General features: G+C 34.2%; 1 protein-coding gene across 1 annotated transcript; it reads left to right on the top strand.

The window, feature by feature from the left end:
- The first annotated feature begins 5906 nt into the window (after positions 1-5906).
- Positions 5907-6479, top strand: LOC107894952 (putative lipid-transfer protein DIR1). Its single transcript, XM_016820110.2, has one exon. The coding sequence runs from the start codon at positions 5977-5979 to the stop codon at positions 6295-6297; it is 321 nt and encodes a 106-aa protein (XP_016675599.1). The 5' UTR covers positions 5907-5976; the 3' UTR covers positions 6298-6479.
- Positions 6480-24056: the final 17577 nt, after the last annotated feature.

Here is a 24056-nt window from a genome sequence, read left to right on the forward strand (position 1 = left end):
AATCTAAATTCAATTGTCAACACTGATAAAATTCTTTTGTTAAATTTAGGTTTATTATAACATTATTCTTTTTGTTTCATGGCTAACAAGTAAGTATTGCCTTATTTTAAAATATCACATCATCGAATTTAACTAAGAATTTTAACGGTGTTAATAATTGGACTTGAATTTTTAAAATTGAAAAGTAGAGACACTAAATTCTAAATACATGAAGAGTATAGGGGCATGAAGTAGCATATTTTAACCTAGATTTTTTTAGTAAATAAAAATATTTTTTTTGAAAGGTTAATTCATTAATTCATTTAATAAATGGAACCATACAATTTAGAGAAAAAAATAGCAAACACTCGTCATAAATGGTGAAGGACAAGCTCCATACCACAAAGGCTTTAGCCTCAGCGTCAATAGAACATTATGACACGTTGACAATTGACTTTATCACAACTCAAGCACGACAAATCTGGAGTGCTTGTAAGCACTTAATACGATAAGGAAATTAGCCCTGGATGGTCCAAAGCGGCGAGCAAAAATCGACAAAAGAATCAAGCGTTCACCAAACTAGAGAGTATAACAACAAAATCATCCCTAAAATTAGTTGTAAAACTAATATTACATGCATAAGTAAGACTAAAAAACATGCTACAAAAAGCAGACAAAAACTTCTAAAACTGAAGACTTATTGAACAATGGAAAAACAAACAAAAAATATATAAAACTTAAGACAACACGGTTCCAAATTGACACGTGAAATCATTTATTATTTTGAAATACTCTCAAACTAGAAACAAATTAAGAAGTTGACGAAGAGCCACCCACTTTCCAAGAAAAACTACTGGTGACCGATAGAGTTTTAGCGAACGATAAGAACCGTCACCTATCCATCCCAACTTGTATAAAATATAATATCGATAATTTAGTTGAAATATAATAAGGTTCAATATATTTAAAAGGCAATAATCATGTGAATTTTAGATTCACTATTAAATGAAGATAACATTATTGATAGGATAGTCACAAACTCTGAAAAAATTTAATTTTCATAAATCATAAAATAAAAATGAATGATACTTTAATTATAAAAAACAAATTTATGGATTTTCTATAATAATAAAAACTAATTGGATAAATAATCATGAATGTTGTAATTATAACTTTATAACTAACACTATTTTAGGGATCCAAAAATCCAATTTCATAGGTTGCCTTGTAGAACTTTTATATGCTTTACTTGCAAGCTAAATTGGCATAGGTGCATGGGATTGGTTCCTTTGGTATGGTGTGTCTGTTTTATCATGTAATAATGACAATTGGGGTTTATTGTGGAAGATGTTATTTGTAGCAAGTGATTCACCTCTATATATCCACGTCATACATATAAGAAGAATAATTATATATTATTTATTATCATAAAAAAATTGGTCTGAATTGAAAGTGATCTAATATGATTAAAATTTTTTAGGTTTTAGTTATTAGATAAAATATGAGACAAATATGTGAAGATACTCTAGTAATTTAATTTATAATTGATGTTGAACTAACTAAAAATTAAGGTTAATATGCAAAAATCATATATTAGAGTTATAGTTCCCAAATTAAACATCCGTGATTTTTCTAAACATGCCACTTTCTTCAAAATAGTGAGTTATTTTCTCTAAAATTATGACTAATTTAAAAAATAAAAATCGCAAGTCTTGAATATTTCAACATATCAATAGTTTTAGGTACGCTTTTTTAACTCACATTTATTTTTCATTTCTGACATTACAACTCTTAATTTATTAAATTTTATATATTAAAATTTTACTGTTTTAATAAGGGACATCCGGACGACTTGCTATGGAAATATATATAAAGATATTTATTGATTTCTGCTATTAAATTTTAAATTTATATATAGATATATATTTTAAAAAATAATTTAATCGATATATATATATCTGTTATCATGGAAATTATTTTGTTTTAAAGTATAAAAGATTGTGTGAATGAAGTTTAAGTTGTGTTAATATTGATTGATCTAAAGGAATGTTAATATTTATCAAAATTATATGTACAATTGTAGTAATAAACAGTGATGATTGCTCGGTTTTACATGTAACCAAGAAATTGACCCAAAAGAAAATTTATTGTTTAACGTGTTTTTATTGTCAATCTTTGATTACTACATCAAAATATCACTTATAAGTTAATAGTTTGTTCAAATATGAAATATTAATAGAGTGTCTGACATCTTAAGGTGAGCTTTACCTTTTATTGAATTTATTATTTTGGCTTATATTTGAAGTTTTATTTGAGTTTGTTTTATTTGATTTAGCTATTATTATGCACAGCAGCATCACCGCATGCATTGATTATATTCTCATGTTAAATGGTACAAACTTTAAACCACGATATAAAAGAATCTTATGATAGCTTCTGAAGTCATGAATCTCGACTTTGCGTTAAGGGTTATACTCTTCCATTGCTTATGTATGAGAGTACCTTTGACCAAAAGAGGGAGATGGAAAGTTGGGAGAGATCAAATTGCATCTATATAATGATCATGTAGAAAACTTCTAGAAACATTCAATGGAGCTATATCAAGTAAGATTACCATAGTTAAAGAATTTATGGCTGACATTGTAAAAAAAGTTTTTCAAAAATTAAAAAAGGTTGAAACTAATACATTCTTGACAAATTAATTGAAATTAATACATTCTTGACAAATTTAAATTCAATGTGGTATACAAAGAAAAATAAGGATGTTGTGGATAGGTCATAAAATGAAACCAAGTAAGGATGTTTGTTTCTCTTGTGATGCGATAGGTCATAAAAAGAAGAATTGTACCAATTGTCACGTTTGTATTGGAAAAATTGTTTATGATCAACATTTTGTTTCACAGTGAAATTTTAAAAAAATTCATAAAATTGAATCCTTGTTGTGTTATTTATGAAAATATTTTTTTAAAAATTTAGTACATGTGTTTTTGAGCCTGCCAAATCTTAGTTTTTGACCAAATGGTATTCTCTGCTATTTTCGAACCTTCGATTGCTAAAAAAGTGGACTTTTATTTAAAACCGAACACAGGATGAAAACCATAACTTTCCAGAGTGAACAATTCACTTTCTTTATGAGGAATCAAAACCAAAATCTTTCTCATGAGTATTCATAAAATATAATTTATTTGAGGCTAAAAACATTTTCCCTAAATTTTGACAGAATATCCACGTATAACTGATGTGTATTTTCGGCTACCCCATAATCTCTCTATATAGGAAAGAAATCAAGAGTCTAGTAGAACATGGGGGAAATAATATTTAATAGAGAACCCAGAGTCCCCTTGCAACTCTATGTGGTGGGCACAGCGTGTTGTCTACCCCCAGTAAAACATAGGCTCATTGTGCCATTCATATATTGGATACAATTATATGTGCAATTTAATTTTAATTTTAATTAAAATAAGTTCATACAATTATTCAACTTAATAACTTGTTTGTATTCCCCAAACATTATTTTATTTAATTAAATTATTTTGTTTACTCAATTCTAATTCTTGCAAAATCATGACAATTTTACCATATTAGAATCAATAAATTAATAAATTTAACTATCCTATTCATTAAAATTATAATGACTTAATTAATTTAATTTTCTCTTCCAACTCAATTATTCAATTACAATCTATTAAAGAAATTAAATTAAATTTTAAGTCATCTATTGTTCCTTCCAAGAAAATGTATTTAACGTGGATAATAATTCATACAATCTACTTCTCTTTTATTGTTTTAATTCAATTATCGTATCAATTCAAATTTAAGTATGGATCATTGGGAAGCAACCAAACGAGTCATACAATATATCTTAAAAAAAAACATTACATGCTCAAATATCTGATAAGTTAAAGATCGTCTTTGTTGGATGCCAAGATTGTATGAAATCTAAGACAAGCTATATCAATATGCTTGCTGTAGGAGTTGTCTCTTGGAAGAGTGTTAAGCAACTAGCCGCAGCTCTTTTGATCATGGCAGCTGAGATTATAGCATATTACGGGACACCTAACCATAGAATGTGGATGCAAAATTTTATTATTGGGCTACGAATTGTGGATGGAATAGAAAAACTAAGTTGTTTAGTGACAATAAATCTGCAACCCTTTACTCCAATAAGAATAGGAGCGCATCAAAGTCGAAGCATATGGACTTCAAGTTCTTAATTGTTAAAGAAAGAGTTCAAAGTGGTCATAAGTCTATTGAGCATATCGATATAGACTCCATGGTTGTAGGGCTACTTACTAAGGAACTATCACTCAAGGTTTTTCACGAGCACACTGTTGATATTAATGTACTGACTTTCAAGGGTATTCGGTTTTAGTGAGACTTCGTAATTTTAAATGCTTTTCTATTATAGATGCATTTTTTGTTATTTCAATTCACAGATATCTTAAGGTTATTTTCTTCAAAAATAAACTTTATTTGATTTATTAGCACTCTAATTTTGATAAGGTTTGATCTTACTAAGGTATAAGGATGACCAATTGGAAATAGACATGTTTAGATCACATTGCATATAATTTCCATGTCATACATCCATACTTGATCTATACCATTTGGTTGTGACAGTATAAGTTATTAGGGATGGATTTAGTTAGAATATATGTAATGAAAGTCATATTGGTTTTATGTTAACATAATTAATGGATGAGATTATTCGGAATTCTTTTTGAACATGATAATAATATTTTGAACTTATAAGATTATAAAATGACATGTAATTATAAGGTAATTAGTATATATATATAGCCCAAGTGGGAGATTGTTGGATTATATGGATGTCACATATATAATAAAAATAATTACATGTTATTATTTATTATCATAAAATGTTAGCCAAATTAAAAAGTGATCTAATATGATTAAGACTTATTGGGCTTCAATTATTAAATAAAGTACATGCTAAATATGTTTAGATACTCTAGCAACTAATTTCTACTTGATTATGGACTAATTAGAAATTAAAGTTAATGTACAAAAATTATATATTAAGGTTATGGTCTACAACACATACATAACTTTTCTAACATCTCATCTTCAGAATCATAAGATTCAAAAATTTCACTATATCAATAAATTTAAATATACATATCAATAAATTTAAATATACTTTTGCATCTAATTTTTATTGAAGTGATGGAGTCACCTACACCCATATATCCATCGAGAAAGAGCCAAAATTTGACATTGTTACCCTTTTTTTTTTATAATATTTGCAATCACATGCTAGCTAGCTTCTTCCTATTATTTAAACTATACAAAGCTTGATTAATTTTTCCCACACCAAACCGACCCTTTGCACCTCCAATGTTTGCCCGTGATCCACATATAAGTATACGTACATTTTAATTAATTATGTATAGTAATGCCAATTTGCCAACTCTTATATGTCACGAGAGCCTTATAGCATCTTCTACTAATTCATCAATCCCATATATACTATATGTGTGCTATTGAATTCATCACCAAATACCAAGCTGTCCTTTTGGAAAATGGTGTAGTGGTTTGATTCCAAGTCAACTTGAGTTTAGTAAATGCGGATTTAGATATTTGTTGAGAATTTTAATTATTATTTATTATAGATTCGAAGTAAAGGAATAATATAGTTATGTATCTTATTATTAAATATTCATGATTTAAATCTATGTTATCTTTGCAGATAACATATATTTAAATTCATTTTTCTCTTTTAAATTTTTTTAAAAATTTATTGTACCTACTAAAATATTCAAAAAATAATTTAATTAATTCAAATTTAAATAATGAAACTTAAATTTAATATAAATAATAAATATATTGAAGTTTTAAAATAAACATGCGAATTGGAATTACAAATATCCAACCCACTTTCATTCAAGTCCTAGTTTTCTATATAAAGGCCTAACTCTCTTTCTCTATCAAAGCCATTCCAAGCAAATTACAAGTGTTGTTTAAGCTCAAAAAGAAATGGAGGGATACGCTAAGCTTATGATCGTGACAATGGTGGTAGCTGGTTTAGCCCTTGGGTCCGGACCCATGGTGGCAAATGGTCAGAAAGTTTGTGGCATGAACAAAGAAGGTTTCAAGGCATGCCAGCCGAGCGTGACTGCCGGGAACCCCAGCCCTCCGCCACCGTCGGCTGCATGTTGCATGGCTTTAGACGAAGCCGACCTCACATGCCTTTGTTTCTTCAAGAATTCCAAGTGGATGAACGATTATGGAATCGATTTCAATCGAGCTAAGAACCTGCCCGTGCAATGCAATTTGGCCAAATCTTTCAATTGCTAGATGTAGGATTAAAATGAAAAAACCCACTAATTTCCTTGCGTTGAATGATTAACTAATTATTTCTTTTGTTTTGTTGTTGTTATTGTTTGTGTTATGCAATTTGTTTTTGTGTGTGTTGGTGTTTTGTATTTTGTTGGTTGTTTTTATTCAAATTCTACAATAATCATACGTAAGTTTTTGTATAATTTGAATAATTTTAATTTCAGTCCTCTAATTGGCTGATTTTAGTTTTTTCGAATTTTTAAATTCCACTCTTAAACCAAATTTTAGTAGTCAAATTCATTGGGAAAAAATTTATTATTAGTATCATAAGTTGTGGGTTTAGTCCATGTTCTTTAATTTGATCATGTTTTCTCCCCGTTCTAAAGAATAATCGTTAAATCAATTAATTAAATTACATTGATTTTAGTCCTTATATTTTTCAAAATTTTAAATTCAATCCTCAACCAAATAGTAGCAATTAAATCCATTAAGAAAAATATTGTTATTGATCTCGTATGTTGTGGATTTTCTCATATTTGATTGTTTTTAGTTCACATGCTTTTAAAATTTTGAAATTTTTATCTTAACTCAAATGATAATTGTTAAATCCATTAATTAAAATAATGTCAATTTTATATGAGTATTATGTGAAATATCGAGCTAAGAAGACATTATACGTGTGATAGGAACTTTAATGAATTTAACTACTATTTGGTTATGACTGAAATTTCAAAATTTAAAAAGTACATGGGCTAAAAATGATCAAATTAAAATATATGGACTAAATCCACAACTTATATGTATAGTTTATACTAATAACAAAATTTAATTTTTTTTCTAACTCTATTATGTTGAGATGTTATGCATGAAAATTGAGTATTCGACCTACCTAATTTGTTTTTTCGTACAATATCTTTAAATAAGCTTAATACACTATTTAGTATATGAGTTTGACATTTTATTCTAACGTTGTATGTGTATTATTTTTGGTACAACATGATACATATAGTGGTGTATTTAGTGGGGCTAGCAGGGGCTTTAGTCCCCCTAAAATGAAAAATTGTCCATTTAGACCATTTAGAAATTTTAAAACTTTAAATTAATAAAGGTAAAATTACACTTTGGCCCCCTTAAAAATAATAAAATTTTAATTTAATCCTTTAAAAATTATAAAGATATAAGCTATTAAAAGTTAGAATTTAATTTCAGCCATCCTAAAAAAATTTTCTGCCTTTGCCGCTTGATATATGTATTTGGTAAAAGTTATACATTTTGGTGACTGAAAGTAAAGGTGTTAACTTTTTAGCGCTTAATTCGAGTTTTAAGATTGATTTGATAAAAAATCATGATTAAATAATAATATTAATAATTAACTTTCATCATATCAAACCTAGAACTTGAAAAATAAATCACAACCATCAAATTGTATCTAATAAATTAAACAAAAGATTAAATAAATTCATAATTAACACTAAATTTACTATATTAACAAAATCACGAAAATTCAAACCTACTAATTTTATCAATTAAATTTCATCAAATCAATCATATAACTCAAAGTAAACATTAAAATTTTATTACTTTTACCTTTTATTATCAAAATATATAATATTAATAATTGAATATCATATAGAATAGTATATAAATAAAATATGCATTATATATCTAATCAATTATATACTTAATATATTTTATACCTAAAGTAATATTTTTATATTTTTGAGAAGAGGTGACATATGAACACTTTATTTGATTTATGTCTTTATTTCCTCATAAATTGTATGTTTGTAAAAATAAGAATGGAATTTCTTCTATTCCAAGCGGCTGAGCATATTGTGTTAGTTTTCTTGAATTTTGTCAAATACATGTACGATATTGAATAAAGAAAATAAAAAATTGTCAAATTTAAGTACCAAATGATATATTAAGGCCTTTGAATATTCATAGTGTGAATTAGACTTGCCAAGGGCTGGGTAGCCTGTCGACTCGATAGGCCTGACCTGACTTGGGTCAGGCTTGGGCAAGGATTTTTGTACATCGTGTTGGCCCAAGTTCAATTTAAATAATAATAAAAAATATTTTTAAAATTTTAAATTTAATTATAAAATATCAATTAAAATTTTTTTTTAATATTTTATTAAGTTTTGAATAGTAAAATGGGCTTATTGGTCAGGTCAGTCCTGCCAAAAAATGGGTATCGACATGAAATTTTTCTGAAATCAAGCCTCAATTCGGTCCAGCACATGGACAACTCTAGTTTAAATATATATTATTTTATTATACCCTAAAAATAAATGGCATCAGCCCAAACGCGTTTGTAGAGTTTCTTTACTCCACTGACAGTGTATAAGATAATTATCCTCTCTCTCTCTCTCTCCCTTTAAGACAATTGCCTCCAAATCTTCATTATAAGAAGCTAGGAGTTTTATTAGATTAAGAAAGATACCTCGATTTTTTGAATCTTGTGCTTTATCGCGTCCCCTAAAGGCACAACCTTGAAATACAAGCTACTTGACAACATCTATTTACACCTTCAGCTATAGTCGATTTCTTGAAACTTGTTCAAAATTTTGTTTCTCAATAATCCCCTCAATATTTTGCAAGGAATTATGAAGATCGAGATAATTTTTCATAGCATTCTTACATAAAGAATTTACATCCTTACCCACATGAGTAACAAAAGAGCATTTAGATCCTTCATTGACCTTCTTCTGTGATCAAAATCATTGGCTTATAAAAGTATTTCCATGACGCCCAAATGGCTTGTTGAAGAGAAAACAAGGAAGGCAATATGCGTCGTTCTTGGTGAAAACTCGAGCCAATCTGGGAATAACTTGTACCAAGATAGAAGAAATCGACGTCCATTCTTATTAATATTGAGGAGATGTTAGAGCCTCACTTGGAGTAATTAGTTGATATGGCCCAAACTTAATGTAAGCTCGATAGATGTAACGACTTGAAATTTACGGTTATTGAAAAGTATATTTTCGGGTCTTTGTTTTTGAAAAATGAATTCATAAATATTTATAATAAATATTTACGAAGATTAGTTGTGTGGTTAATTAGGTTTTAGCTAGGTGAATTAACTTGAATTAAGGTTAATTAGATATAAAGACTAGATTGATAATAGTGTAAAAGTTTAATTATAGACTAGAGGAAATTTAAGGGACTAAATTAGGATTTAAACCATAAGTTCCAAGTGTGTGGTAATAGTAAGACACATGATAAAAAATAAAATACATAAAATAGTAATAATTACTTATTTAGTTATTATATAAGTAAACATTATTTTATTATTAAATTATTATTATATTACATTATTAAAATAAAATATAAAATAAAATAAAACATAAAAAAAGAAACAAAGAACAAAGAAAAAGAATTGAAACGAAAACAGGGGAAAGAAAGGAGAAAAAGAAAGAAAGAAAATAAAAAGGGAAATTAGGGTTTTAAAGGTTCCAAGTTCAAGCGTAAGTCAATTTAGTCTATTTTCTTATGATTTTGATGTTTTTAGAATACTAAAACAAAATATTACTTAATTTATGTTGAAATTTTGGAAGTTAGTTGATTTTTAGATGTTGTTCATGTTGAAATAATTGAAGAATTAGGGGTTAAATTGATAGAATTTCAAGTTAGAATTGAGAAAAGGATTGAATGGTAAAACCAATTGTCGAAACCATTTTTTTGATAAAGGGTGTCGACTTATTTAAAAACGAAAATAGATGTGAGAGTCGCGACCAATCCTTTTTGTTTAGGTGTGATCGGATCACCTCGTAATTTGATTGTTTTAAAATGTTTTGTTTTACTAAAACAGTGATTTTGGTCTACGAAATTCGAGAAAGCGGGTTCAGGAGTCGGTTACGTACGAGGAAGGATTAGCACCTTGTAACACCCAAAATTGGTACCTAATCGATTAATTAACGTCTTAATGTCGAAAGCTGAAAAGATTTTAAAATAAATTTTAAAATACGATCCCTTCTCATAAATGCTAATTTTAAAAACGCCTGAATTACGTTGAAACGAGCATCAAAGACTTACTCATCCCGAGATAGTGAGGTAACACATCCAGTAAGTTAGGACGCGACATTTAAATCTTCGGGAGCAAGTTTGCCTTAAATCTTTATCGAAAGTTTGTGTATTTTGAAATCTAAAAGGATATTTGGCTTTTTAGGTTTAACAAGAAAATAGAAGCCCAGTAAGTTAGGGTACGATTTCTTGAATTCCCGAAACGCGAAATATTGTCTTACTTTGAATAAAACAAATGCAACATTTAGCAATGTGCGTTTATTTTGTTTGGAGTAAAATGAAATTATCTATGTTGGATAAATATATGGTCTTTGAAGTGACTTTAATGAAATGAAAATGAGTGACGATATCGAACATGGCATAATAATTTGCGAATAAACATTACAATAGTGAATCATAAAAGCATGAAAATATGAATAAAGAATTAAAACACAATGGCAATAATCATACAACACAAGTAATTTTGACACTAACATTAACAATCAAAGAGAAATGAAATGAATGATAAAACAATTCTAAATGGATAATAGGGACAATTCTAAATGGATAATAGGTAGGGAAAACTAGTTTAAAATAGATACTACAAAAAAACGATTTAAAGTAAATGGGGGTAAAACAATTAAAAATCATTAATATTCAAGATAACAAAATAATATATAGGTCAACTTAAAATAAATAATTTATAAAACATTTGAAAATAACATGAAGGAATTTTACATAAATAATATATGAAAAGTAAATTTAAAATAAATAATATATATATAAACAATTTAATATAAGTAATATATGAAATCTTAGAATAAATAATAATAAAGAGGTTTACAATACCTAATAAAACAATTTAAAATAATTAGCAGGTGAAATAATGTGATTAAATGACATATAGGAAACTTAAAACAAGTATTATATATAAAATAGTGTAAAATAAAAGGAGTATGTATAAAACTTCAAATAATAATACGTTTGATAGTTTAAAATAAATAATACATAAAAAAATTAAAAGAATAATACTTTAAAATATGCAAAACTAACTCAAAATGCATAATAATGTAGTGATTTAAAATAAACAATATATGAAAACAAACTTAAAATAAATAAAACTAAAATAGTTCCTAAAAAAATGAATAAATAAATAAATTAACAGATTAGGACTAGGCCGAAATCGATTTAAAATTTAAGGTACAAATTGTAAATAAAAAAAGCTATCAAGGATCGAAATAAAACGCGCTTGAAAACTGAGGGACCGAATGGGAAAATATTCCCAGCCCTTATACATTGCGCTTCGCTCGTCTGCCTCTTCAAATGGTCTGAGGACCACATTGAAACAGAGATAAAATCCTGGGGAAAAAAATCAAAATAAAAGGTAACATGAGACCCCAATGAAACACGCTACAAAAGCGGAGGGATCCATTGTGCAAATAGACCATTAGGTAAAAAATACACGGATCCTCCGCGGATACGGGCCGGGTCACGTGGTTGTAGATGGTGGTTTTGGTGCAACGGGGGTCAAATCTTGGGCGTCGTGCGTGCCGAAGAGGCACGTGGGGTGTGCGGCGCTAGGGGAAACTAGGGTTTCCTGCTAGCTGAGACTAGTTTGGGCATTGGGCATAGCGGGCCTTCATGGATTGGGTTAATTGGGCTAGTGTAATTGGGTATCAATTTTGTAATTTGGACTTTTATACATGGGGACTTTTTATTTATTTATGTGTTTGGGGTCTTCTGGTGGGCTGGACAAATTTGGGCCCATACAACTGCCCCTCTTTGCTCATTGTCGTGTAACGGGAATGAAGCAAAGACTTTAAAAAGGGCCAAATTTGTCTGGTTTTATAGAATCTTGATCTCCTTAGTGCTTCTTCTCTTCGCGTAGCCTCGTTCCATCCTACTGCATCTTCAGGGGTATAGGAATTATTGCTTTGATTCACTCCACTGAAACATTTTCAACCTGTCCCACTTCAATTTTAGGGAAATAAGGTCTGTAACTTTAATCTACTCTACTGCAACTTCAGGGAGATAAGATCGGTGTCTTCAGTCTGCTCCATTGCAACTTCAAGGAGATAAGACTTGTAATTTTAACCTGCCCCACTGCAACTTCAGGGAGATGAGGTTTGTGGCTTTAGTCTGCTCCATTGCAAATTAGGAAGACAAGATTTGTCATTTTCGATCTGCTCCACTAATGCCTAAAGATACAAGATCTACAATCTTCAACCTACTCCACTACTGCTTAGGGAGATAGGATGGTGGCTTAAATCTGCTCCACTACTACTTAGGGAGATAAGATTCGCCATCTTCGATCTGCTCCACTACTGCTTAGGGAGACAAGATCTACAATCTTCAGCATACTCCACTACTTCTTAGGGAGATAAGATGGTGGCTTAAATCTGCTCCACTACTGCTTAGGGAGATAAGATTCGCCATCTTCGATCTGCTCCACTACTACTTAGGGAGGCAAGATCTACAATCTTCAGCCTACTCCACTACTGCTTAAGGAGATAATATGGTGGCTTAAATCTGCTCCACTACTACTTAGGGAGATAAGATTCGCCATCTTCGATCTGCTCCACTACTTCTTAGGGAGACAAGATCTACAATTTTCAGCCTACTCCACTACTGCTTAGGTAGATAGGATGGTGGCTTAAATCTGCTCTGCTACTGCTTAGGGAGATGAGATTCGCCATCTTCGATCTGTTCCACTACTGCTTAGGGAGACAAGATCTACAATCTTCAGCCTACTCCACTACTGCTTAGGGAGATAGGATTTGAGAATTTACCGATGTTGCTACACCATCCTCTAGGGATATGATCTGTAACATCGATTTCATGGGCCTATGTTTATGCCAAATGGTTAAGATGTCATGATCGGAATGAATCAAATGCTCCTAACTAGATGTATATGAATGATGTTTGCATGAATGCAAAAATGCTAATTTTAGCATGATGTTCTTTTAATTTTTATGTTGGCATTACTCGTCATTCGTCGAGGTTTTATCATTGGCGTATTACTCTATCATTTTTCTTCAGCTAGTATCTTTGGCAGAAAACTCGAAGAAATAATTACAATTTGGGCCATTCTTTCCCCAATATTTCTAACCTTTGAGTTTGGGTAATTCAAACTAATTAGTCATGTTTCGGGTCCTTGTATCATTTAGAAGTATTTCAGAGTAATATGCAGAACTCTTTTTTTGAATATCATTAGTCCATTAATCATCATTTTAATGAAAAAATGCTTGAAAAAGATTCTTGCAATGGACAAGATGAGACTTTATTGAGAGCAAAGCTCGAAATGAATAAGATAATCAAGATAATAAATTTTGCTAAAATATAAAATGAAAATAGGTGCCCCAGATATCACAGCATGAGTTTCTCTGCACAAAACTTCTTAAGGACCCTTTGAACTTGAAATATGTTTGGAAGACTAATAGTACTTTATTGATGCCCCAAGATGTTCCATCCCTCCTTCTTGTTAATTCAGAGAAGACAAGACTACCACATGCCCTATCTTCGATTTGAATTGCCCATTCTTGGGTTTTCAACTCAAAACCCCTTTGGTCTCAAAGCGCCATTTTTTGGGTTTTCGCCTTGGCCTCTCTTTTTTTTTTTAGGTAAAGTATCTCTTGACCAAATTCGAATTCACGGGATTAGGCAGGCTTTTTTCATCCATCTCAGTCAAGATCAGAGCTCCTCTAGAGAAGGCCTTCTTCACCATATAAGGTCCCTCCCAATTTGGCATCCATTTTTCTCTGAAGTCCTTTTGTATGGGAAGGATCTTTTTCAAAACAAGGTCTCCTTCATAGAATTCTCTAGGGCGAACCTTCTTATTGTAGGCCCCATATCATTTGCTTTTGGTACATTTGACCATGGCAAATAACTTTCAGCCTATTTTATTCAATTAAGTTCAGCTGATCGTACCGCGACTAGATCCATTCTGCTTCATCTAACTTTAGTTCTGACAGCACTTGTAGAGAAGGAATTTCAACCTCAATAGTTAGGACCGCCTTCATTCTATAAACCAAAGAGAAATGTGTTGCCCCGATAAAAGTTCTGACTGACGTTTGGTAAGCGTAGAGGTCGAATGGTAATTTCTCATGCCAATATTTATAAGTCTCAGTCATTTTTCCCACGATCTTCTTGATATTCTTATTGGCTGCTTCCACCACGCCATTCATTTTTGGGCAATATGGTGACGAGTTATGGTGTTTGATCTTGAATTGGCTACAGACCTCCGTTATCGTGCTGTTCTTTAAGTTCAGTGTATTGTCTGATATGATCCTCTTAGGCATCCCATATCGATATATGATCTCTTTCTTTAAGAACTTGCTGACTGCTGATTTCGTGACGTTGGCATAAGAAGTGACCTCTACCCACTTGGTGAAGTAATCGATGACCACAAAGATGAATCGGTGCTTGTTAGATACTTTTGGCAAGATCGGCCCAATGACATCCATGCCAGACATAGAAAAAGACCATGGAAAAGTCATGACATGAAAATGTGAAGGCTGTACATGAATCTTATCTCCGTAAATTTGGCATTTATGACACTTCTTGGCATAGTTGATGCAATCCCCTTCTATAGTGAACCAATAATATCCGAGTCTCATGATTTGTCTGGCCATTGTGAAATCGTAGCGTGTGTTCCGCAGACACCTTCATGGACCTCTTCCAAGATTTGCTTAGCCTCGACAGTGTCCACACATCTTAAGAGCACCTGATCCTTCCTTCTTCTATATAGGATCTCTCTATCTAAGACATAGTCACTAGTTAGCCTTCTCAATATCCTTTTATCATTCTCTGTCGCTTGGTCTAGGTATTCACGATTCCTCACATATCGTAATATATCTTAATACCAAGGGTGATCGTCTTTTTCTTCTTCTTCTTCGATGTTGTAACAATGAGCCGGAGTCTCATAGATACTCATCTGGATAGGCTTCACATCCTCTTACTTGTTTACTTTGATCATAGAAGCCAAAGTGGCCAAAGCGTCAGCCATTTGATTTTCGTCTTGTGGAAGATAACAGAAAGTGATGTCATCAAAATTTTCAATTAACTCCAAAACCAACTTTCGGTAATTGATCAACTTGGGGTCTCTCATATCCTATTCACCTTTAAGTTGATAGATCACCAGTGCAGAATCCTCATATACTTCTAGCACTTTGATTTTACATTCAATGGTCGCACGGATACCCATGATGCATGCTTCATACTCTTCCATGTTATTTGTGCAATAAAAATCCAATTTACTAGTAAAGGGATAATGATCTCCATTTGGGGATCCTAGAACTGCCTTGATTCCATTACCCACAGCATTTGAGGCTCCGTCAAAATTTAGGATCCAAGGATGATCTTCTTGAGAGTCTTCTTCAATGGTTGCAACATACATTAGATCTTCATTTGGAAAATAAAAGCTCAAAGGCTCATAATCTTCTAGAGCCCTACTGGCCAAAAAATCTGTTATGGCACTCCTTTTTATAGCCTTCTGGTTCACGTAGACTATGTCAAACTCAAAAAATAAAATTTTCCAACGAGCCATTCTTTCGTTCAAAGCATTTGACTCTATCATGTACTTCAGAGGGTCCAGTTTCGAGATGAGCCAAGTTGTGTGGTACAACATGTACTGTCTCAGTCTTCAGGTTTTCCAAATCAAAGCACAACACAATTTCTTGATCGGCGAATATCTTGTCTCACATTCAGTGAATTTCTTACTAAGATAGTATATCGCTTTTTCTTTTCTTCTCGACTCATCATGTTGGCCTAACACGCATCCCATGGAGTTTTCGAACACTGCCAAATACAGTATCAGTGGTTTATCTAGGTAACATGGCATCAGCACTGGGGCATTGGACAGGTAATGCTTGACCTTATCAAAAGTTCTCTGGCACTCCTCATCCTATACACCTGGGTTGTGCTTCTTAAGGAGGCGGAATATCGAGTCACATTTCTCCGTTAGTTGTGAAATGAACCGAGCGATGTAATTTAGTCTTCCTAGGAAACCTCAAACTGCTTTTTGAGTGCGTGGAAGAGGTAATTCTTGTATGGCTTTGACTTTATCTGAGTCAATCCCAATCCTCTTTTCACTGACTACGAATCCTAACAGCTTTCCTGACCTGGCCCTGAAGGTACATTTTGCGAGATTGAGCTTTAGCTGGAACTTTCTTAACCTTAAGAATAGTTTTCTCAAGACTTGTACGTGCTCATTTTCTATTCTGGATTTCGCAATCATATCACCGACGTAAACTTTGATCTCCTTGTGCATCATATCATGGAATAGAGTTACCATGACTCTCTGATATGTTGCTCTTGCGTTTTTCAATCCAAATGGCATCACCTTATAACAAAACGTTCCCCATATGGTCACGAATGTGGTCTTTTCCATATCTTCAAGATGCATCTTTATTTGGTTGTATCTCGAGAAGCCATCCATGAAGGAGAAAAGTGAATAATCTGTCGTGTTATCCACTAATGTATCAATATGAGGCAACAGGAAATTGTCTTTTGGGCTGGCTTTGTTCAAATCCCTGTAGTCCATGCACGTTCGCACTTTTCTATCTTTTTTAAGAACGAAAACTATATTAGCTACCCATTCTGAGTACTTGACCACCTGTAAGAAATCGGCATCGAATTACTTCTTGACCTCTTCTTTTATCTTTAATAGAACATCAGGTCTCATCCTTTAGAGTTTCTGTTGAATTGGCTTGCACTCTTCCTTTATAGGGAGTCGGTGTACCACATATTAGTATTCAACCCAGGCATGTCTTGATATGACCATGCGAAGACATCGTTGAATTCTTGTAGTAACTCAATGAGGTCTAGCTTTGTTTCTGTGGTAATACAAGCTCCAACCTTCACCTCTTTTGCCTCTACTAAGCCCACAATTTCCATTGACTCCTTGTGAGGTAAGATTTATTTCACATCTTGTTCTACCATCCTTAACAAATCAGGAGATAAGTTATAGTTTCAGTCATCTTCAAAATCCTAAGAATCCTCCATATACATATCTTGCTCAAAAGGAGACTTTGAGTCAATAGCAGCGTTACTCATATCATTGATATCTGAAGACCTGTTATAGAGATGAGGAAAAGTCCAAAAAAAAAGAATCTAAGAATATTTATTAGTGGTATGATTATGAATGAAATGGAAAGAATAAAAGAATATTTGCTCAAGATGATACGCAAAGATGCATTTTTATTGGAATAACGATATTGGACAAGAGCCTATTTCACAAAAGGATTCTTATTGCCCCTAGGCTTAGAGCAATAAGCTTGTTTTGGATATTACTCTGAATTAATTTTAAAAGTTACAGGGATATCCTCTGCAGTTAAATTGTTCAAAATGCTCCTAGGCACGTATGGGCAAATGTCTAATTGATCCTCTTCTCTCTTTTCTTCCTCGGATATGGCGTTAATGCTTAAATTTTCCGACATTTCTTCAGCAGACCCTTTCCTTATCGATCTTCCTTTGTAGTAAATAGTCCCTCCCGACGCGAATGTTTTGGATATGTGAGGAAAGGTCATTGGCTCCCATTTAACCTCTTCCTCGCTCAAATGCGTTCTTCTCCTTTCTTATTTCTTCTATTGCTCATTTTTCTTTTGCTTTACATCTGGCTTGAAACCTAAGTCAAAGCGGTCTCATTTGTCCATGAGCATGGGTGCCCCGATCCTTCCTTGTAAGCTTCTTCCAAGCCCCCTCCCGGGCACAGCTCCTTTCCCAACTGTCAGTTGTAGGCCCATCCTTGTAGTCTTGGAGATTTTGAGCGTGGGGACCTTATTTCCTACGAGAATGAAGGTCGCATTTATAAATTCTAACGATCGAAAGGAACATTCTATTGCTTCATCATCTGTCGCCACATATGGCACATCTCTGGTAACGAATGCAATGATATCTTCTTCCGCGTTTATAGTCGCCAATCGGCCTTCAGCTATAAATTTGACCTTTTGATGTAACGATGACGTTACTGCCCCCGCTAAGTGAATCCATGGCCTCCCCAATAAACAATTATAAGAGGGCTTGATATCCATCACCAAGAAATCCACCTCATACGTGCTTGGACCAATTAAAAGGGGTATTTTAATCCTTCCCATTACTTTTCTTTCGGTGCCGTCAAATACCTTCACTACATTTTGGCATGTCTTCATATGAGAACTATCTACTGGCAACCTATTTAGTGTGGATAGGGGCAGGATGTTTAGTACCGATTCATTATCAATCAATACCCCTGTCAATGTGTATCCTTTATAACGGGTGGTGATGTGCAGAGCCTTCGTGGATCCCATTTCCCCTGGTGGTATTTCGTCTTCGTTGAAAAATATGAAATTTTTAGCACTTATATTATTGACAAGACGGTCCAGCTTGTTGACAGAGATGTCGTCTGCGACATAGGTTTCGTTTAGCACTTTCATTAGCGCGCTCCGATGTGTCTCCGAGCTCAAAAGTAAAGCTAGCACTGAAATACGAGCCAACTACTTATGTAGCTATTCTACAATACTATATTCGCTGTGCTTTAAGAATTTCAAGAATTCTCTAGCTTCTTTTTTAGTCACTGGCTCGTTAACTAGCGATTCGAGCTTGACCGTTTTCTCCTTCCTTTACTCGACTACTGGGGCCTTTTCTTTAACAACTTCGGTTCTTGTACCCGCAGAATCATAACGTCTGCCACTGCGTGTATAGAAACCTACCTCTTGGCTCTTCCCTGAAGCACTAGCCGGATTCTTCTTTCTCGGGATTATCACGTTACAGTCATAGTTCCAGTGAACCCTTTTGCTATCCTTGTAAGGAAAGGATATGGGTTTCTGAATTATGACTCTCGGCACCATTTGTATTCATGCTTCATTGTTCTTTGGTCGCGAAATAATCACCATAAGGTGATTAACTCTTTGGACCCATTCTGTTGTTCCCTCCTCTGAAGCGTAAACCTCTCCTTCTTCTGATCTTTTGACTTCTTCATAAAATTCTATTTCTTTATTGTCAATCAGATTTTGCACTATGGCTCTAAACTCATTGCACTCTTGGATGTCATGCCCTCATTGGCATGAAACTCACAGTATTTTCCCGCTTCTCTAGGCCTTTCCCCTAAGTGTTGTGTGATCGAACCTCCATCAATCATTTGTTTCCAAACCCAACTCAATGGGGTTTTTACTTCTACCACGTCGACCTTGATTCTTTTTCTCCCTCTCTCGACTGTTGCGTTTACCCCTTTATTAGCATGATCGGGCAACAGATTTTCTACTATGTTGGGTCCTGATGGGTCGTCGAACTTTATGATACCCATTTTGATAAATCTTTCTACCAACTTTTTAAACATAGTGCAGTTCTCAATCGAGTGTCCTGTTAACCCTGTGTGGTACTCACATTGGGCATTTTCATCATACCATTGTGGGAACGGGGGTCGCATAGGCTTCAAGTAGTAAGGTGACACCACATGGGTATCGAATAAGCTCTGATACAACCCCCTGTATGACATTGGGATAGGCGTAAACTGGAGCTTCTCTGTATTTGGTCTTGGGTTGGACTCTTGCCTTAGAGAGCTTTGATGGCTAGTAGTCACAGTCTTCGGCTTGCTTACGGTGACTGGCTTGGAATAACTCTTATTGTATACGTTCGCGTTGTTCACCTCATTTTCTTTCCTTCTTGGAGCTGATTTCTTGGCACTTTCCCCTGTTTCAATCTTCCTGCATCTTATCGCATTTTCTATCATCTCCCAGACTTTACTATGTCTAAGAAGCTCTTAGTAGCGCTTCCCAGCATGTGGTTGATGAATGGAGCCTTCAGAGTATTGATAAAGAGCATGGTCATTTTTTTTCCAAAAGAGGTGGTTAGACTTGCGTCGCCACCTCTCTCTATCTTTGGGCGTATTGCTCAAAGCTCTCATTTTGTTTCTTTTCCATGTTTTGTAACGTAATTGGTCGTATTGCTTCATGAAAGCTTGTGCCAAGTCTTTCCATGAATGGATTTGAGTACGGCTTAGTTGGTTGTACTATTTGGCTACAGACCCAACCAAACTGTCTTAGAAGTAATGGATCAACAGTTGATCATTGTGAATGTACCCTGCCATTCTTCGACAGAACATGGTGATGTGAGCTTCTGGGCAACTAGTTCTATTGTATTTTTCAAAATATGGGGTTTTGAACTTAGGAGGGAGCACTAAATCCAGGATCAAACTTAGGTCATTGGCGTCTATTCCGCAATGGTAATCAGTATTCTCCATTGCTCTGAGTTTTTCTTCCAGCCATCTGTATCGATCCTCTACTGCTTTGGCGATCTCACTTTTGTTTTCTCCATCTCAACTACATTATCGAGATCAGGAACAACGGGATTGGTTGCGTTATCTCCAGGATTAGAGCCCGAGCTTGTTTGATAGTTCATCGATGCTGAGGTATCAGTTTGATGCTGTTGAGGCCTGATAGTAACGGGTACCCCTCGTGGGTACACTTCTGGTGGTGTCTGGACATTGATTGGAGTAAAGTCTGAGAGGTAAATAGGATCCTCATTTCCGTTCGCAGTACTTTTCCCTTTTTCACGTTCTCTGACCAGTACCTGCGCCAATTGGCTTATCATATTATTTTGGGACTTTTGCATTTGTTCCCACATATCTTGTTGTATTTTAGCTAATTGTTCTTGCATCTGCGCTTACAATTGCTCTTGCATATCCCTTTGCATTTGTTCTAGTCTTTCTAATCTCTGATCCATTGCTTTAGTTTTGTGACGGGTATTGTAGCGGTATTCGGTTGGTTGACTCTTGTTGGTTTCCAGGTTAACTGAAATAATTTGGTTTAATTAGGGTTTCTTCATGAAACTTAATGCATATGATGAAATGTGATGCAGATAAATGAAATGAATGCAAAAAGAGGCGTTGATTCTGATTCAATTTCATTAGAACAACTTTACTAGAAGAAAAATTTATTTACATAGAGCGGATGATTGCATATACGACTTTGCCCTAATGCCCAAAGCCTTAACCTTCCTAAGAAGCCAAGCTAAGTCTTGGCCTTGATCTGATTCTGATTCGTACTTTAAGCTTAATACGTCAGCTTAAACTGCCAAGGTTTGCAAATAATCAGCTACCTCTCGAACTTGAGCCACAGCTTCGCCCATGACATAATCTCTATTTCTGATCTGATCTTGAGAGCGGTGAAGTTGTTCTTTGCAATGTTCATTGTTTGCCTCAAGGAGTTCCACTCGAATTTTGCCATCTTGTAGTGCAGTCTCGAGTTCTCGATTTTCCTTTTCAACTCTTTGATCTTGCCTAGACTGGCCTTCAATTTAATTACGGACTTACGGCTACGATGCTGATGTAGTGATTTTTCCAATTCGACCACCCGAGCTCGTAACCTCTTTTTTTCGCTTTGGCTTTCCAATAAACTTTTTTCAAAGTGTCCTCCCGCATTCGAACATTTTGAAACTTCTTCTCCTAATGATCGACTCTGGTATTTTGTTCTTTAATTTCCTGACGCCACTACTCTGACGTTTTACCCAAACCTGCAGTTCTTATCGACATACGCAGCTTCTTGTAATCAATTTTCAGACTATCCAAATTTTTCTCTGCCTTACTTTTTCCCTTCCTCAATTTTTCGGCCTCTTGCTTGTGGATATCGGCGTCTAGTCCCAACTTCCTCTTCTCCTCTTCTAACTGCTCTATCTTCATTCCCAACTCCGAGCTCCTTTTTTCAAAATCTTGCTTGATAATCTCTAACTCGGACGAGACTACTTGTAAATGCTCCTATATCGATCGAGCGTTTTCTTGACTTGGCATTAGGATATTGTCGTTGATTCTTTTACCCCACCACTAGTCATACTCGGGGGTCGTCATTGGACCTACAGCGAATCCTCTCATCCTACGAATTTGGTTCCAAGCATTCGATATCTCACGGACTCTCTTCCTATAATTATTGTCCTTGTATGAGAACTCGCATTGAGCCAACCCTTATGTTGCCGGTATGAACTGCCTTGATCGATACTATCTTAACACAAGTAGTGGAGCGTATCCAATGGCTCCCCATATCCCAAGCAGAGGGACCCAGTCAAAGTCACCACACCGATATAAAATCTCATTGGGGATCATCCATGGGGCCATCCATTCAACATCTTTAACTTGCAAATTCTGGAGAATCGCTATCTATTTCTCTTCGGAAAGGTCATCCCGCCTTGACGTAGCCACTAATTCATTCAATGGAGAGTAATTCTCAGAAAAAACTCGATATAAGACTTTTTCTACCCTCCAAAAGTGGAAATGGAGCCACAATAACAAAAGTTGCGCACATCCTATAAATCTGCCTCCACTCACTTTCCGGCAAGCATTCAATGATCTAAACGTTTCGGCCAAGATCGCAAAGACGCGTGTGACCCCTTTAACAAGTCGATCAAACAGGTCTGAGATTGCTTCATCTACGTGTCCTAATGCCTTGAGAAAGACGACCAAACCGTAAATACTCAAAGTGAAAATATCAACCCTTTTCTTCATATCCGGGTGTGCCAAAATTAGATCTCTCAAGTTCTTCTAAGGAATACAAGTACTGTCTCCCTTTTGCTTAGTCCGAGCTACAACCCATTGTTCGCTTATCCCTGTGATATTCATCAGTCTTTTTACAAAGGACGGGACGTTAGAAGCTCTGGAATAGGCTTTGTCAACTTTAACCTTTGGGCAGCGAAGTAATGCCATATACTCTTCCACGGTAGGTACCAAATCAACTCTCCCAAAAGTGAAGCAGCTGTAGGTGGGGTTCCAAAATTGGGCGACAGCTTGGAATAAGCGTTTTTCTACTTTCACCTCGAGTAAATAGGGTAAGTCTCCGTAATTATGATAAAATAACTGCTTAATCTCGTCTTTCCAACCATTCCATATCTCTTTTAATTCTTGCAGGTTATTCTGAGTCATACTGATGCGAGTAAAATCCCATAATTCTGACTCGTATCCCTCAGTCAAACTATCACATTTCTCTTACTGCGTCTTTTCAGACCATATTCGAACGGTCGTATTTTCTTTCACTCTATCAAGAAACCCTTTTTCCATGCTAAGCTTTTAACCAAACATGAATCAACACCTTTTTATAATGTAATGCCATGCAATAATAGGAAAACAAAACAAGTCAGTATTATATACAAAAAATAGAACCTCAAAGTAAGCAGGAAATAATTAAGCACCTATTCAGGTAATCGCTAGGGTTTGGCGTGGCTCTATCTAGGGTGGGCTCCTGTGGGTTAATACATGTGGTTTGGTTTTAAAGCAAAGGTATCTGAACTGGCAGATTCCTTGATCCTCACTCTTTATAGGCTCATACGGACCAAGTTTGATTCAGGGGAATACATTTCCCTATGGCTATACGGAGATGAAAATCTCACGAAGACGTAGGTACAGATGTATCCCGACAGTGATCCACTATCCTATACGGAAGTGAAGACCTCACGAAGGAATAGCTTCTCACACCCACTTAAAAGGGTAAAATCGTCCAATTATGTAATATGATGCGCGAAAGTATACTAAGAAACTCGAACCATAAGCCAATCATACAAAATGACGAAAACCACAAAAATGAAATGCAATGAAGGGATCGTAAATTTAAAACAAATTTTCAAATTTCGACAAAGGACAAAAATTAATCAATTTATGGCTCGACTCTCAAAGTCCCCAGTGGAGTCATCATGCTGTCGAAACCATTTTTTTTATAAAGGGTGTCGACTTATTTAAAAACAAAAATGGATGTGAGAGTCGCCACCAATCCTTTTTGTTTAGGTGTGATCAGATCACCTCGTAATTTGATTGTTTT

Source organism: Gossypium hirsutum, chromosome A13 (genome assembly GCF_007990345.1).
Source record: "Gossypium hirsutum isolate 1008001.06 chromosome A13, Gossypium_hirsutum_v2.1, whole genome shotgun sequence".
In the NCBI taxonomy this organism is placed as follows: domain Eukaryota; kingdom Viridiplantae; phylum Streptophyta; class Magnoliopsida; order Malvales; family Malvaceae; genus Gossypium; species Gossypium hirsutum.

What these genes read in the sequence shown, in the direction of transcription:
- LOC107894952 (XM_016820110.2), top strand. Translation starts at nt 5,977, where the DNA reads ATGGAGGGATACGCTAAGCTTATGATCGTGACAATGGTGGTAGCTGGT.